The 17728-nt window shown below is 34.8% G+C and overlaps 1 protein-coding gene across 2 annotated transcripts in view; it reads right to left on the bottom strand.

Annotated features, from left to right (window-relative positions):
* Positions 1-212: 212 nt before the first annotated feature.
* The window catches only part of LOC119695238 (guanine nucleotide-binding protein G(q) subunit alpha), a 119068-nt gene continuing 101552 nt past the window's right edge, over positions 213-17728 (bottom strand). The window contains exons 6-7 of one of the 2 annotated variants that reach the window (XM_038123267.1): positions 10287-10440; positions 213-6727 (exon numbers count right to left, since the gene is read on the bottom strand). In XM_038123267.1, the coding sequence (XP_037979195.1) occupies positions 6537-6727; positions 10287-10440 (345 nt within the window). In that variant the 3' untranslated portion in view covers positions 213-6536. The remainder of the gene's footprint in view (positions 6728-10286; positions 10441-17728) is intronic. The other variant, XM_038123266.1, reaches the window with a different exon arrangement.

The raw sequence follows: 17728 nt of genomic DNA, 5'->3' as shown, positions 1-17728 counted from the left end.
TTTTTTTTTTTTTTTTTTTTTTTTTTTTTTTTTTTTTTTTTTTTTTGTTCTGGTGGTATGAATAAAAGTCCAATTTTTTGTATTTTTCCATCCTTAACACTAAGTTTGATTTCTTGGCATCAGTCATCAGTCTGACTACAGTTGCATTTTGTCCATGTACACAGAAACTTGTGATTCTTAAAGGGGAGCAAGAAAGAGTTTTCCTTGTTCTGTAATTTCCCTTTTTTTTTTTTTTTTTTAGAGTAAGAATGCAATCAAGGCCTTCAAAAATGTGCAACACTTCCAAGCCAGGAACAGCTAATAGTGCATAAAATGAAGGATTTAGAAACTACAGCACTAGACAAGGTTTTCAGGGAGGAAAGTGTTACTCCCTTTTTTTCCTCATTTCTAAGCCTTTGGGCCACACAATTCTACCCCTTCCACTTGGTCAGCTTAGCACTTCTTGGAACCATTGGTCAGCCAAACTGGCTGAAACCCCTGAAAATTAGACTAATAAAGCAGTCAAGCAAAAAGCGCAAGAATAAAGTGGGTTTTTTTCCCACCCAGTTCACTGACAAAGCAGCAGGGCTGACATAAGGGAGAGAGAAAGCTCGGAGTGGATGAAAACCAGGATGAGAGGTCTTAGCTCTGATCCAGAGGAGCGTAGCTCCTTTTAAAAGTAATGAGTTGTGAGAGGGGGTCTGGTGCCTTCATATCAGATACTGATGCCAGGTGTGCTCCTGAGGATCTGGCACTTGTGTATTTTGTGGCAGTTTTTGAATATTCTGGAACTCCTAGATGTTTGGGACGGTATAGTACAAAGTGCTTGGTGATTGGGTGAGATGATTATACCATCTGATGTAAGATTTTAATCACAAGTATGCACAACTTATCACACAGATACAGTTTCTACATCTATTTCACATATCTAAAGGTCACAATAACATTGTAGTTTGTTGACATTATCTTCACTGAGACACAGACATAAAATAAATCCTTTCCTAGTGACTGATCCTTCTCCCATACATTCTGCAACTGGAAGGAAAAATGAGGAACCATTCACTCTTGTCTTTGCCTAGGCAAACAGTTTGCACTCTAGGATTCTTACCTCAACTGTTTTGTTCACGTAATAGAGAACCAACTAATTTTTGCAACTTGCCTGAAATACTATTTCTTCAGTAATGACGATCTAAGATCCACTGATTGTTGACCAGGTATGAGTCAAACTCCTGAAAAGTAGCACTTTGGCCTCTTTCTGTTACTTCTATCATGACACAGGTGAGCAAAAAGATCTAAGAAACACACTACTCTTGCAGTAGTACTGCAATAATCCAAAACTCCTTAAGAAATCTTCCTGTCTGCAAAGTCTGAGTTTTCTTTTCCTGAGACATAGGTTTTATTTCTTTTCTCCCATGCTTCTAAGTTTCCACTGTACACAAGCCAAAAGAACTCCAAACCTTTTATAATACTGTCAAATTACCTTTTCCACTGTAACAAACCCTAAATGTTTTGAACATCTGGCTGTAACAAAGATACTCTGGAAACTGTAATATTCAGACAATGATGATGGAGCATGTATAATTAAAAAGTAATTTTGGAGTAATACATCTCTCCAGTATTTACCATAATAAGAAGCGTTTTGGGAGAACAGTAAGTCCAAATATTCCAGAAAAACTAAATTTCAAGGAATGAAGATGCTATATAGTATGAAGATATGGCAAAAAATATTGTATTTTTTAAGCAACAACATTTTTCAGGGGCAGAAACTGTACAATATTAGTTTTTCAAAAAAACTATTTCCATCCCTCAAGCAACACACAATACATGCATTTAAGTGACACTTTAAGAACAGCAAATATTATTTTAAAATACTTTTAAGTTTAAAAATGCATCTGACACTCCTTCCTTAAAAGAAAAAAAATATTAAGAACTGGTCAAATAAGGATTTCCTGCAGCATGGTGAACAAGAAAATCAGCTTAAACTGTATTCTGAGAGCAAAAAACTTCAAATTATTTACACAAAACTTAATGTATCTTTTGATACTGTTTTCAAAATTTCTATTCCTTTCTTACCTGCAGTATGACTACTGTGAAAAAGCTCAAGATAAACCTACAGTAAAATTCTTTCACCATCTAAGTTGTGACCCCAATGTATTGACTAGATGGAAAAATTTGTTTGCTTGACAGTACTCAAAATGCTACAGATAATCAGAAGGCAAAACAGAGGAAATATCAGTAGCTCCACTTCTCAAACTAAAGCTATTGTTTTGCAAGACTGCTACTAAACTAACAAGTTGGAAAGGCTTTAGTTTTTTAATGTCTATTAAATGCTAGAATTTATGGTTTACATCAAAAGAGGGACCGTATTTGTAAAAGTGTCAATTTCCAACATACCATGGTTAATTAAATACCAGGACATTTAAGTTTTCTAAATTACTTACGTCAGTCTCTCCAAAACATAGCTACTTCACTAATCTCTTAACTAGAGGTAGGTCATGTGTAGGCCTTGTTAATATGCTGTGAACACTTAATTAGTTCACTAATGTAATAGTCTGCAGGATAAATATGCACAGAGCTCCAAGAATAGCAGCACATGTGATAAATTAAATGTCTAAATTTTATTTTTTTCATGTGGGTTAACATGTATTTGTTTTCTCCTAGTATTTCATTCTTTTGTGAAGAATGTTTAACAAGGAAAGGGTCATGAGGTTAAGTAATCTGAAAGTCTTCTGCACCTTACAACTCAAGGCTGAGAGTCTAGCAAAATCTATATGCAGCCCTTTTCCCCCATATAGAGTTTTTGCAAATCATGCAGTCAATTCTGACTGTTATCCAGCATTAAAAGTCTCTTCTCCATTTTCAAACATTAAAAAGTGATTCACAATCATGTGGCAGTATGATTAAAAAGTACAGTCTATACACCTTGACAATCAAAAGAGACTGAATTATAAAAAGTAAACTGCCCTTATAGCTGCATCATCCTACATCTGTAAGGACAGTGACAGTTAATTTGTGAAAAAGGCAAGTTCCAGGTTTCTGTAAAACACGTATTACAGCTTTCTTGTGCTAGTGAACATTTAGAATACACAGGTTCCCAAGACATTTTCCTTCCCTCCTCCCCCATTTATAACATTCAAAGAAAACACATCATTTTGGCAAAGTTAAAAGGGTTTCTGTCTTGATGTTTTTGCCTTCAGTTTCATGTTAGAGGCACAAACTTCTGGACTTAAGCACTATAAGGCATAGTAGAAACCACCAATTAAAACAACAGCACCACCACCACCACCACCACCACCATCACAATGGAATATACTACAAGTGGGAACAGCTGTGTTATTTAAAAAGAAACTGTTTTGTAAACTGTCATACTGCAATGCTGTGTTAGGTGATTCATGTAAAGCTTGCCTTGGCATGCTGAATATTTTTTTTTCCCCAGAACATGCTCAAATGATCTAAACATTGCCACAGGTTCAACTTACCTAAAAAATACCAGAAAATAGCCCAGTGGCACACACTCTTGAAAACTTCTGCAATCACAATATAACTATAAAGCATGAGTAAACTTTTGTTTTGTTTTTATACAAAACTTGGAACCATGTTTCCTTCTCCCCCACCCAATATCCCATAAGGAAAAAAAAACCAACCCAAATCAAAAATCCCCAACTTTTGTTAGACAACCACTGTCTAGGCTTTTAGTTTGGTTGTGTTTGTCTTTTTTTTCTCTTTTTCTTTTTTCTTTTCCCCTCTTTTTTTTTCCCTTCCTTTTTTTGGCTACAGTTCCATTTATAGCACTGAATCCAGTGTGGGCAATGTATTCCCAGGTTAAAAAAACGGATATTATCAACAGCGGAACTGTGAAAACAGAAGCTCTGTTGCATTTATAGCATAATCAGGACCAATTTTCTTAAGCTGTATGTAAGAAAGAGTCACTGTTCTGATCCCCTATTCAGAATGTCAGTGTCACTTTTTATAATCTAGATCTACCTGCTTTATCTTCAATAAATAAAACACTTTAACACCTTAAAATAGTTAACAATAGTGACTTTTTGGTTGTTGTTTTTATACCTAAGGTTTCCACAGTTTCTGAAAGACTGGTCTGATGTTTTGCATTTTATCATGCTATTTTTAGGGCAATAGCATATATGCATTAGTACTTAGGGTACAACGGTTTGAAATCTCTCTGAATTTACTTTTCCAATAGAACTATCTGAAAAGTGAAAATAACCTAATGCAAATCAGTCAAATAAAAAATGAAATTTCTATTTAAAGTTTATGTTCCAATATGAGATATATTAGCATAAGTTCTTGTAATAGGATTGTTTTCTACAGCTGTATAAAGCCCTGACAAGATCTGAGCATTGTTTTGAATGTGAATCATCTCTGTCTTGGTGTCTCCAATTTACTTATACTCAGGAATGTGCAAATGATTTTATACAGCACGATGCTAGTACCGCTCTGTACTATAGTATTTTGTTTTGTAAATAAAAACAACAAAAAATCCCTAGTCAGAAATAAACTGACAAAATTTACATTCTTCTCTCTTAAAAAAGTAAATAAAATAACATTATTTAAAATGTGAATTAGCTATAAGACATACAATACAATTACATAGATACATATCAATACAGCACATTCAATTTGCCAAAAATTAATGATTACAAAGCCAATATGGATGCTGCCATATATATATATATATATATATGTATGTACAATGATTATAGCATTCATAATTGCACTATACCTACAACCAGTTTTAAATTACAAGGTGTTTTAAGAGGGAGCAAAAAATAGCAACTGTTCTTATTATCTTGGAATTCTTTTGAATTTGGGAGGGTTAAGGATGAAAAATATCTCATTAATATTTATTGTTAACTTTGGTAATCAACTAATAAACCATTCTTTTTTCCACCTCCCATCTGCTGCTATGTGGCAGCCGTTTTTGTGTTAAGTGCACTCTAGTGCCAGTTGACATCACAGATAATCAATCCAATTACATGTCTGAACTCTATACAGAGTTTTCTTGCTAGCAATCATGCACCTGGTCAAAAAACCTTTCAACCTAAGCTGCAGAATAAAGGCTCATCAATGAGCGCTGCACTTTTGTTGTAAAAAATTGCACATTTAAGTTTCAAGAATTATTTTCTTACTGCTTCATTTACATTTATAAATCTCTTCTAAAGCACAATGAGAGAGGCTATTTTGCATGAAAGCCTATCAAATGCCTGTGAATCAATTAAAAATCAACCTTATCAAAAAACGTTCCTGAACATGATCTCTCATCAATAACTTCTTGTAATACAACTGAAGGTGCCTTGACATTATTTCAGAAAACAATCTCATGTCATAACTTACAAAATGAGAGATCTAAATTGTCTTTAAATTACTAGACTACATGTGGGTGCATGTTACACCTTATAGAATATTCACTTACATGTTGGTTTTGGCATTAGAAAATGGTAGACTTTCTAAAAAAAGGGAACACATGAGCTGAAACTGTGTGTGTTAATAATTTGGCATTTGATTCAATCAGGTCAGTTCCCAACCCATCCATTTGGCATTTCAATCAGTATCTTATGTTTCAAGCACGTTGGTTTTATAAAAAGCCAGATTTGGCAACATGAATTTTGTACAATAAAAATAATTTTTCTACTGTGGAAAACACAGAACACTTAAAAAAGCTCTAACTTAAGAAAAAACACCCCACACAACTGAGAAAAACATCGTTTCAGGCTGCAGCCACTGAGGAAAATGTAGTGTCTATGACTTTTCTATCTGGCATTTGTGAATAAAAGAAGAGAGAAAAAATGGCACATGGCAATTAGAAAGAGGTTCTAACATTCCATGTACATCCCAGATTGTGTCTTAATTACTTCATTACTGTCTTCTGTGCACCTTTGTTAACTGTAAAACTATGGTTACATTTATTATCCTTAGACAACTGTAATTCTATTTTGCCATCCCAATATTCTAGTCTCAGAAGTGAAGACAGAATGAAGACACCCATGTAAAGAATTTAAAAATCACAGTATCAATACTCTTTGATCCTTCAAAGTACATACTGTAAAATTAGAATGACTGATGACTTAAAACTGTGATGATAGTGTTTTCCTGACCAAATCATTCAACAGAAAATATTTCACCCAGGAATGCAACTGGGGGAAAAAAAAAGGCTATTGTACCTTTTAAAAGATAAGGGAAGCAGGAAAGGAGGGGAAGAGAAGGGGTTAGGTAAAGAGGAAACCAGCTTGATTTTGCTTCAATAGCAAAAAACTGCTATCCTTTGTAAATGTATGACTGAGAATTTGAAACACATTGAGTCACACGGTTTTGCCTAAAAAATGAGGAAATGTGCTGTGAATGTACTTCAGCATCTTTTGTTTTTCCTCCATATACTTTAAATAAAATCATAATATTAACTACAAACTCTGTGGACATTCACAGAGTCCAGGCCGGCAATAAATTAGTATTATGCAAATTGTTTTCACAGATTATAATATAGTCCCTCTTGTATATCTTCAATCACAGAAAGTTGGTTTTGGAGGATGCCCCAGGTACAGTTAGACCAGGTTGTACTCCTTCAGGTTTAACTGTAGGATTGTGTCCTTGACAGCAGCAAAGACGAAGCGGATGTTCTCTGTGTCTGTAGCACATGTGAAGTGAGAGTAGATAATTTTGTCACTGTCTGGATTCAGGTCTACGAACATCTTCAGGATGAACTCTCGTGCTGCCTGTGCATCCCGTTGTGGTCCTGTAAGAGAAATTCAGTTTTCTTAAAGTCAACTTTGTATTCCCACTTCTTTAGAAGAAAATAAGGAAGGCTTAGTCTGTGATCCCCACCTAAAAGAAGATGGGGAATCTTTAACTAATCTATATTATCATATACTGGCTGCATTCCTTGTGGTAAGAAACTATTAAAAATAAAGATGGAAAGAAATCTCAGACATTCACCAAGTCAGAGCTGCTCTTTCACTGCTGACTATCTACTTTCTTCACCAAGATAAATCACCTGCTTTAAAACAGGTGATTTATAAATGCATAGAATGAAAATTTAAAAATTAGCTATATAATTAAATCTTTTAAAAGTTAGTAGAAATAGTGAATGTTCAGTCTAAACCTACTATATTTAAATTATACTTCAGTTATTTTAGCACTGCAAGTTTGTTAATTCTATATGGATTTTAGTAGGAAGCATACAATAATAATATCCTGAATTGGGTCTGACACTGTCATCAATAAACTTAATATACTTTAGGTGATAATAAAATACACAGTTGCTCTCCAGCTGAAACTCTTGCCTGTAGAAGGCTCATGTTCTAACCAATTTAAAGTATCTAGTCTTTTAGTTGGTATCTAAATTATGTAGGCTAATGATCCTTTCAGATCTAAATTAAAGTTGTAACTCTCAGAAGGACAGAGTCAATCTAACCAAAATACATTTTCAGCTTAAAAGATTGCAGAAGGTAAAGTAATTACTTCCAGCCTGGAACAGTGAGGATTCATTCATGTTCACAGCCGAAAGAACAGTGTGGAAGCAAGAGCATAAGCCACATGCTGGTGAATCCTGTTCCATTACTCTAGTGCTGCCACCAAAAGTCATTTGTTCCCTTGTTTTCGTGTTTCTGAAATGTGGGTTTCTGCAGAACACACATTTTCTGTGCTGTTGCCTCCTCTTACTCTTTTAATTAGTCCTGTTGTTACACAGCAATACAAATACCAGCATCCAGCTGTTATTTGTAGCTCTGTTCTTCAGTAATCATAAAATCAATAGTTTGGTGCCCAGCACATGTCCACACATTTCACCAGCTGGATATTTTATTTGCTTCAGACCTTATTTTTAATACTTCAAGCTTAAAACACTTCCAATTTGTGTAACTAAAATTTAGGAAGGGAACGTATGGAAGAGAAAACACATACTTTCTGGTGTGCTGCAAATCTACGTGGAGGAGGAGTAAGCTTTGGCAGTAAACGCGTATGCACGTGAACAGATGTACAAATATGCACATACATACAAACATGACACATTTTCTGAGATTTAGGGATGTAAACAGATAATAAGCTCTCTGAGGCAGGACAGAAGACTATCCAACACTTCTACAGCTTCTAAAACACAACTGGCTCTAGCCTTTAGCTTGGTCACCAGACTCTGTTACAGATGAAGAGCAACAATAATAAGTCTCACAATAGCACATATATATGGGAGTATTTATGAAGAAAACTCTTGGGCTTCCAAAGACAATGATTTCATCAAAATAAATCACTTAGTTTTTTAGACAGTTTCCTAGAATTTCATTAAACAGTTTCACAGTAGCTACACACAGAATTTCCTCAAGATCTACTGGCCTATTCAGAGATATACCCAAGTTTGCACACCTCTACTCTTATGTTATTTAAACTTTTATCTGACTTCAAGCACAGAGAAGTATGTTTATGACCTCAGGAACTTAAAAAAGTTAAATGAGTTAATGTCAAATTTAGATGGCAAAGTGGTTCTGGTCTAAGAAATCTAGAAAAGAACTGTCATGTAAGTTAGTAGCTTTCTTGCCCACCGCTCTTCCTAATCAGCAGTTTTCAATGACTGGCTCTATATGATACCATGAAGATCTATGCAACAAGTGCTACATCAATATTTTTCTCTTCTGTTCCTACCAAGTACAGCCTCTTTTAGTGTTTGCTCTCTCTTCCTCTCCTAGTCTGTGAGTCAATTGTCTAGTACTAGCATACAAAGCGTGTGTTCATGTGACACACTGACCTAGGAGCATGGCTTGGCCCCCCTTTCAAAGCTCTTATTAGTGCACTGTGGAGTAGAATTCCTTAATTTAATTTGCCACCCTGGCCAGCAGTTCTTGTCCCTAGGCTACTTTCTCCCTTCTGAAGATGAGACAAGCAATCCAAGTGAAAAATACCTATTTCTGATACCTTCCTCAGATCTCCCACTTCCCACATCCCCAATATACTGGAGATAGAAGAGCGAATCACATGGTGACCTCTGCAAGCCACAGACTCCACCCTGCCACAAGAAATAATTACATCAAACTGTAACTTTGTCTCTGGAGTTAGGTCCTGCAAGATCTACAGAATTAGGAAACAAAAGATTCTTGAAGACTAGCAGGTCTTCACTCACACATCCTTGATAGTCCATAAAGGCTTTTCCCCTCACCAATGACAAAGGAAAAGAGAAACAAAGTTTCTACTAACTGCTTGAATTAATTTTTTTTCCCCCTGGACAAGCATTTTACACAGGTTTTGTCAACATTTGAGAGGAGGTAACAGAGCAGACTATAGGGTCTACTAACCTTTGGGAAGGGAACCTCCCAAAGTCCTCTAGGGAACTTGTTACACAAAGTAAACTCAGAACAAGCATATTTCTATTCAACTGCCAGTTCTCTTCTGTACATTACTGTGAAACTAAATTTACACTGACTCAAATAATATGATCTGATCCTGCACACTTTTTACTGTTCTCTTCCTCTTTAACAGAAAACAAGAAGTACATTTTTCCCATTATTACTTTCCATATTTGAACACGATAGTTTTAATCTTTTTCTCAGCTTCCCAATCAGCTATTCCTTCCTGGTGGGACAAAATTGATTCTCTCTTTAAAAAAAAGGAACATTTAGTTCTTTAGACCTCTTATTATATGAGTTTGATTTCTCTCTATTACCAAGGCCTCCTCCACTCAGTTACCTCAAAATACGTAGCTTTTCACCTCATGAGAACTTCCTGAAAGTACAGCTTTAACAGAAACACTTATACAGCCCACTATTCTTTTTTTATGGACAAACACATTAACTTCACATAATCAATGTAAAATTAAAGCACAGTTTTAAAAGGTACAATAAAAGGGTGGAAGGGGTGGTTGCTTGTTTCTCTGAATTTTACAGAGAACTTACGACACTTCTTCTTAGGTATTCAATCTTATATAAAAACAAACCTCAAAACACCAAAAATATAGAATACTATATATACAGTTAAGGAATATCTTTGTATTTATTTTTAACTCTTGTATTTCAATTTAAACCTTCACTTAACTTTTGAAAAATGACAAAAAGTGGTTCATTACTAATATGACGAAACTCATCCTAAAGTCAACAATTTCCCAATAGAGGTTCTGCCATCCTACCCCACAAGTCATTACAGTACAAACCAAAATCTTAGCAGTCTAAAAATTCCACAAAAGTTCAATCACATTTTACAATTTTTTAGTATTTTTTTAAAGGAATATACCAAAGGATCTATCTGTCTAGCATTTGGTCAAGGCTAGCACAATTTGTCAGTACTACAGTGTAAACACATGTCATCATACTTACCGTCATACTCTGGAAAATAATCAACTAGATGGGAGTACATAATTTTCTCCTCTAGTAGATCTTTTTTATTTAAGAACAGAATAACTGAAGAGTTCTGGAACCATGGATATGTGATAATTGTCCTAAAAAGTGCTTTGCTTTCTTCCATCCGATTCTGGAATAAAAAAGAGAGCAGAATTTTGGTGGTCATGAGATTTTTTTTTTAAATAAATTCATGCATTTTCACTCCATTTGGCAAAAGGATCCATTTCTTGTTTTGCACTTTCCTACAATATATAAGATCCAATTAATTAAATTAAAAGTAATAAGCAAACAGCAAATTAAATATTCAGGCATCTTCCTTTTGCAAATTCAGCTAGTTAAGCCTAAGTATTCTTTAAAACACTAGTCACGAACATGAAAGTTGTAACAGGAACATTTGCTAAATCTGATTATGCACAGTTACAATCAGCCAACACACTGGTGGTTATTGAAATGCAAGTATTTCATGGTAGAGACATATACAACAACGCAAGACAACCAATTCAAGTTTAAGAACATTATTTATTATACTTGCCTTTCCCAAATTTTGAATAGAGTTCAGCAATTCTTAGAGATCAGCTTAAAATAACTGCAAGTAAATTTAAAACCTGAGAATATTTTGTCAACATCAAAGGTTCATGACACTGAATTTTTTAAAACTGCAAATTGTTAACTTTGTTTCTAGCATTGTTGCCAGATGAAGAATTATTTGCACCCGGACTAATACAATGCTTATTGTTCAGAACTCACTAGCCTACGAAAGAACACAACGCTTATTCTGTAGGAAGAAAAACTGGAAAGCAACCAGCCAGCCCAGTTATGTTAACTTTTACCAGTTTACCAGACAGTCAGGTATGACTTTGGGGTTGCTGACCAGCAGGTACCACCAGAGAACCGCAGGACAAAAGAATGCATGTACAGAGGGAAGGGACCACATGTCAAGGATTTTGGGGAAATGATGATCATACGTATGTTTATTCTGAGAAAATTATTGAATATGTATATAAAATACAGTATATAAAGAGAAAATGTCCTGTACTCAGCATGCACAATATTTGGAGGAGCTACCCCCTTGTGCATCTGGCTAAATAAAAAATGCCTGCTTCTTAATGCTACATTGGGGTTACATTTATTTTTACTGATTTTTTGGAAACAAAGCCATTGGATTAGCCTTTAACTTCTTAGCTGCTCCTGAAACCACTTTGCATTACAGCTGAAATACCAGCAAAAACTACAGTTATTTCTATTTGTAAAACTTATGTCATTGTAGAATAATGTTACAATTAGTTTAGTTCTGAACTGTTAGGCTGACTTGATGTGGTTAATACAGAGCCAGAGCAAATATGGTTTGTAACAGAGGAACTAACTCCTTTTACTATTATTACAATTTAAAGCTGCAGCCCCCTTAAAAGGCTATTTCACCACCAAATAGGGCTCCAGAGGATGATAAGAACATGAATCCTGCAGATTCTGCTGTTGCTGAGCCATACAACAATCTGTCAGATAACTCAGAAAGTTTTGCCGTAAGTGTGTATTTACTTCCATTAATTTGCATTTTAGACAGGCCAACATAAACATAAATGGGAACTTGAAAAACCCAAAACAAACATAAAACAAAACAGGGAAACAAAAAACAAATAGTAAGCTAATTCAATTTTGTAGTGAAAGCTGATGATTTGGTCTGTTAAACTTTATTGCGTGTTCCTGTAGTGCATGAAAATAAATAGTTGAATTTATATATTGAGAAACTAATGCAGACTAATAAAACATTTGCTTTCATGCAGTCAGATCTCATGACTCATTTTGATTTCAACAGTGCCAGGATTTCACTCTGAAAGGAAGGAAACTCTAATGTCAACACAGCTGAGCATAAAACCTAACTCCTTAGACAAACTGTTAATAAGATGGTATTTTCTACTCAACATTCTATATAGATTTCTTCTCTTAACAAGACCTTAAGAAAAGGCAATGGGAACTACCTAGTATAGTTATATCTGTTATATGGTCCACCTCAAAAAGCTTAGCTCCATGGCACACCTGCAACTCCAGAAATACTTGTTGGCAAGTACTAGTGTCTTCTTCACTACACTAAACAAGCTCACGTCTCTCACACTGTCCTCACAGGACACTGGCTCTGAGCTCTTCATGCTTTTCCCAACAGATTAGGTGACCATGAAATTGTATTTATAAACTCTTTGCAAATTATTTCAAAGGGAAATCGAAGCAAATTGTGTAAAGGACAGTAAACTGACATTTTGATATATTGTCATTTATATCTGTAGTCTGCAGATGTTTTGTAGGAATTGAAAAATGGCCTAGAGATTTTCAAGTAAATTTTATCTGCCTGTATAAAGAAAGGCAGTTTGCCATAACAGAATTAAAATGCTACAATTGTTTCATTAATTTACTGTGATTGACTAAGAAAAAATTTCAAGTGATTAATTTTTAACTTATCAATCTCTGCTTAACTTTCTGCTGTCTTTCATCTCTCTGCTTATCCAATTATTAAGGGCAATTCAACTTTTATGGTTGTCACAGCAGATAAAAACAAATTTTATGCCAAAGTAAATTCCTCCAATACTGCTTTTTATCCTCTAAAATTTGTCTTAAACCACTTTTCTGTTTCTAATGATAGCTCATTCCTTTCAATGCTTACTCTTTTCCTTTAATGAACATATGTGCCATAGTATTTTTTATCAGTTTAATTAATCACAAGGTCATATGGTTGAACTATTGTTTTGAAAAAGAAAAACTTTATTGTTGTTAAAAGAAAAACTTTTCTTTAACAGGATGCACTATTTCTTGTGTAAAAGACAGTTTCATGCTACAGTATTTTCCCTGGAAGTAGGGACAGGATTACAAGGAGTATGGAAAGAGACCAGCACTGGGGATCTGACCTTCTGTCAGATGCAACATGAAGGAAGCTTTGCCAAACCAAGCAAGACAGTGTGGCTCTTCAAAAAAAACCCAACCAAACAAAAACAAAACAAAACCCCAAAACAACTCCCCCTCCCCCAAAAAACAACCAACCAACCAACCAAAACCCCCTAAAAAAAAAAAACACGACAACAAACAAAAAACCAAAAACCAGCAACAATGGGGAGTAGGCAATATTTACTAGTTTGTCCAAGTACTTAATCTTCTTTTATGAGCAGTTCTATCTCACCAAACTGTTTCCAGAAAAATCTTATTTTAGTTTCAACAAAAAAATGCTGCAGATGGAAACTTGAATAAGTAATGTACGTAAGTGTGCAGCTAGATGTGGCTCAAGGATTTCTCAGTAGCTGACAGCCAGTGTCAGCAGTGAGGCCATCCTTCAACAGCAACCTCTGTTCAACAGCAGCAACATCTCATCATAGGCCCCCTGGCTTTTCACACGGAAAATTAGCAGCAGGATTACTGTTTTCACCATCCCTAATGATCTGCTGGCCTGGGCAACTTCCCTGCTCAGCTTTTGTCTGCAGTCAATCCCAAATTACATAAAAACATATTGATATCACCAGCTGTTCCTTTGTTTTTCTTGTTAGGATATACAGATGCCAGTGTAAAATTCTCCATCTTCCATACAACCTGACAAAGTTGCCAGCTGAATGTAAAAATATCATTATGAAACAGAGTAAGAAATACAGCAGACATACTCCAATAGTGAATTTGTTAACTATAAACAGGTTACAAAATTTTGAACAAAGTCATCCTAATATTTAAATAAATATAAAGAAAAAACACAGTACTTACTAATAAATTACATGACTGTCCAGTTTTATGACTAGAAATATGTTTATATGAAACAAAAAAAAAGGAATTTCTTTCTGTCATGTATCTCTTATATAAAATATTTTATGTGGAAAGTTTTTGTACAACCATTAAACATTAACACAAATACAAGCAGAAGTATAAACCATGTTTCCCCACATTTTTATCCAAATGCAAACCTACTCTTCCTTAAATTTTAATGGATTAAAAAGGAGTATACTTCCTTCCAATTTTCTTTTTATATGTACACTTTCAATTTTCCTATTAAAATGATGGATTTCTAGTTTGGATGTAAATACTGAAATTCTCTTTGCTATCTGTTGCTCTGGAAAAATGCAATTACTCCCACAATTAGAGTAATAGCAAAATTGAGGTAATTTATAAGCACTCAAGTGTTAGATCCTGAAGAATATCTGCAAGAACGCTAAAACAGCATTTAAAAGCTGTATCAGCTAGTACCCAGTGAAGGGAAAGCAGCATTTCCCAGCTAACAAGCAGTGCTTTGAAAGAAAACACTTTGTAAAATATTAATCTGAAACAACAGAGAAGCACCAGTGGAGTTTCACCCATTATTGTCTTTATGACTATCTAGAGTGGCATCTAGTGGGCGTACTGTAAGTGACACACTGAACGAAAAATGTAGTAATTACTTTTCTCTTTAAAAAATGTTAGCCATTCAAGCAGTGTCTTGTTAGAAAAATCAGGATTTCACATATTCTGAGGAACTACATTTTGTTGGAATGCAGTGAGAGAGAAGGTGGCAAGGAGGTAAACAAACATGCATTTTTCAGAAAACTATTTGCTCTGTGTACGCAACTTGTGTATGCTGGCAAAAATGCTTATTTGAATTAGAGGTGATAATGGTAGAAAATGAGATACTGATGCAAGAGAGCTTCAGAAAAAGCAGAGGTTAATATTTCAGCAGGTTAGTGTCACTGTCATTGGCTCTATTATTTTGGTTGACAAAACCTTTCATTGTGGATGTTTTTTATGTACAACTCTGTATTAAGTCGGAATGTCTCTATTATCCAACTAAGACCTCCAGCAATTATTTTCACAGAAGCAATGTCCATCTGTACAGAAAGACCTACAGTGTATTTCTTGGCTAAAATTTAATGAAGCTGCTATGCAAAACCTGGGAAACAGCAGAGGAAATGAGGAAGTGGGAGGTAAGTGTGGAGTTCTGCACTATGTAAAAATGTAAATACAGTATCGAAATTGGACGCGCTTCGCATTTTTGCCAGCAGTATGAAGTACAATCTTGTAGCTCCACTGCTGTAACTAAGTAAAAACTGCAATGGTTGTACAAAAATTTTAATGAGTAAGAAAAATGCAGTCAGAGGCTATTTCAAACAGAGCTCAGGAATAATTCCTTAATTTTGTTCACTGTCTTCAATCTTTCTGTAAACTAGCCTGAAAAAAATAGCTTCTGGTAGAGGACTGGGAAGATGACTCTGTAGATAAGAATTGTATTTTTAAATCACCTGGAAGAAGAACTCTGAACTCTCCAACAAACTGAATTTGCAACATTGCACTTGAAAGTACACAGCAATTTTATGTACCCAGCAGTGACACAGATGAAGCAAGTGACATCTGAAATCTGTTAAATCAACATGTTCAACAACCATCAAAAAACAAAAATACTGTCCAAAGCAAAAATGATCTATAAAGTAGTCATAAAACATGCTTCAAGTATTGTTGCCAAGTATTTTTAAAATGCAAAAATGGCTCTCAAATTATTTTTCATGATAAAACATTATTGCCAAAAACTTGCTATTTTTATAATACCTACATATATTTGAGAAAAATGAGTGAAAATATTTAAAAATCAAATTGTCCCTGAAAAAAGCTCTTTTCTGGACAGTTCTGACACTGGTTATTCAGAGGAAAAAAAAAAAAGGAAAGAAAAAAGAAAAAAAACCCACCCAAAAACCAGTCACATCTTTTCCAGTAGCAACATTTACAAGCAACATTTCTGGCAGCCTCTGTATGCTGGTTCATGATCATCCAACCCCTCTACTTCCATTATGAACCACCCACAAAAGAGAGAGAGGCTCTGACTCTTCCTAATGAAAATCTTTCCCAGCACTGATAGTTTACATTCAAAAGGTTCTTTATCCACAAGCCAAAAATAAATATGCATTTGTGTGCACAGATACAAAGAGATACAATACATCCAGCAAAGAGGTTTGACCTAAGTAGTAAATGTGCCATTTTCTCAAGTTTCCAAATAAACAATAAATTCTGGAGATTTGATTTCCCATGGGAAAAAATAATTAAATAAGTAAGTATGAAGACTATTTGAGGATTTTACTTGTAACTGCGAGTTTGCATTATCCCTCTGCCATATGCTCAATTGTTCTGGATTGTTGGCTGTTGATGAAAAAACCAGCCAAATGAAGCATTACATTTATTTATGATGTAGAAAGACTGAAGTCCTCTGATCTCAGAATTGTTTTCTTTCAGCCTTCACGCTAAGCCATGTATGACTAACCTGAGAATAAGTAACACAGTGCTGGAAGAGAAGTGAAAGCATGCTCAGATGTGAACAGCATGAGAGTTCTGATGAAAAACTGAAAGATGTTGTTCAGATAATTGCCTGTTTGAACAGTAAACATACTCTGAACTGTGCAGTCTCATGCCATTTCTTATTTTTGCACACCTCAGAACAAAGTGTGACTGGAACACTGTACCAATTTTTCACCTGTTAATGTATTACACAAATGAACACTACACAAGTTCAGTCTAGGCTCATCAGTTTTGCAGATGTATTTTTGTTCGAATTTAAAATTTAAGCTGCAAGCCCTAGGTTTCATGTAATTATTTTAATAAATTAGGTTTTTAATAATTTTAAAATAAATTTAATAAATTAGATTTAATAAATTTTTAATAAATTAGATTTTAACAGCAATATTTTTTAACAAACCAAGCAACATTGATCCTTTCTCTGTGGGGCAATCTACAAACAGTAAATTTTTCCATCAATCAAAAGTACCTTTATTCAGTTACTTGGAGCACAAAAACATTGCAGAAAACCACTCTACAAAGTTTGTTCAGTTTCAATTTGTAGCTGTGGCTGAGATACTGAAGCCCTAATTTTCTTAACACCCTGTTCTGCCTTCAACTGATAAAACTGCAAGACAGTTCTTCAGTGTAAACTAAGTATTGTGAAGGTAACTACATTAATGTAGATATCCACTGTCAAATAAAGTAGGGTTCTTCAGGGGTATTAAAGAAGCTATGGATAAACTTTATGACACGACTACAAAGATGCTCACCAAGGAAACAAAGAAAAAACCACTCCTTTCACACATCATACAATTTTTTTTTCTAGAATCAAAGAAGAAATTACATTGGAGTGGATCTGTACATGGAAGTCATCAGGTACAACTCCTTGCTCCCAGCAGGAAAAACTTTGTCATCAAATCATTTTACTCATGGCTATGTTCAGACAAGCTTTGAACTTCTCTCTTCAGGATGGAGATCATACCTCTCTAAACAAACAATTCTGCTTTCAGTCCTCATGATATAGGAACAACAAATCAGAAACAGTTTTACTGATGGCCATTGTATTTACAGACTATTAAGTCACTTTAATGATCCCCTGGTTGGTAATGTTTCAGACAAAACATTTTTAAGAGCAACTTTCTTCCTGGAGTATTTAGCTC

This window comes from Motacilla alba, chromosome Z (assembly GCF_015832195.1).
Source record: "Motacilla alba alba isolate MOTALB_02 chromosome Z, Motacilla_alba_V1.0_pri, whole genome shotgun sequence".
In the NCBI taxonomy this organism is placed as follows: domain Eukaryota; kingdom Metazoa; phylum Chordata; class Aves; order Passeriformes; family Motacillidae; genus Motacilla; species Motacilla alba.
The sequence above is the reverse complement of the archived record's forward strand: the minus strand, read 5'-3'. Positions and strand labels throughout refer to the sequence as shown.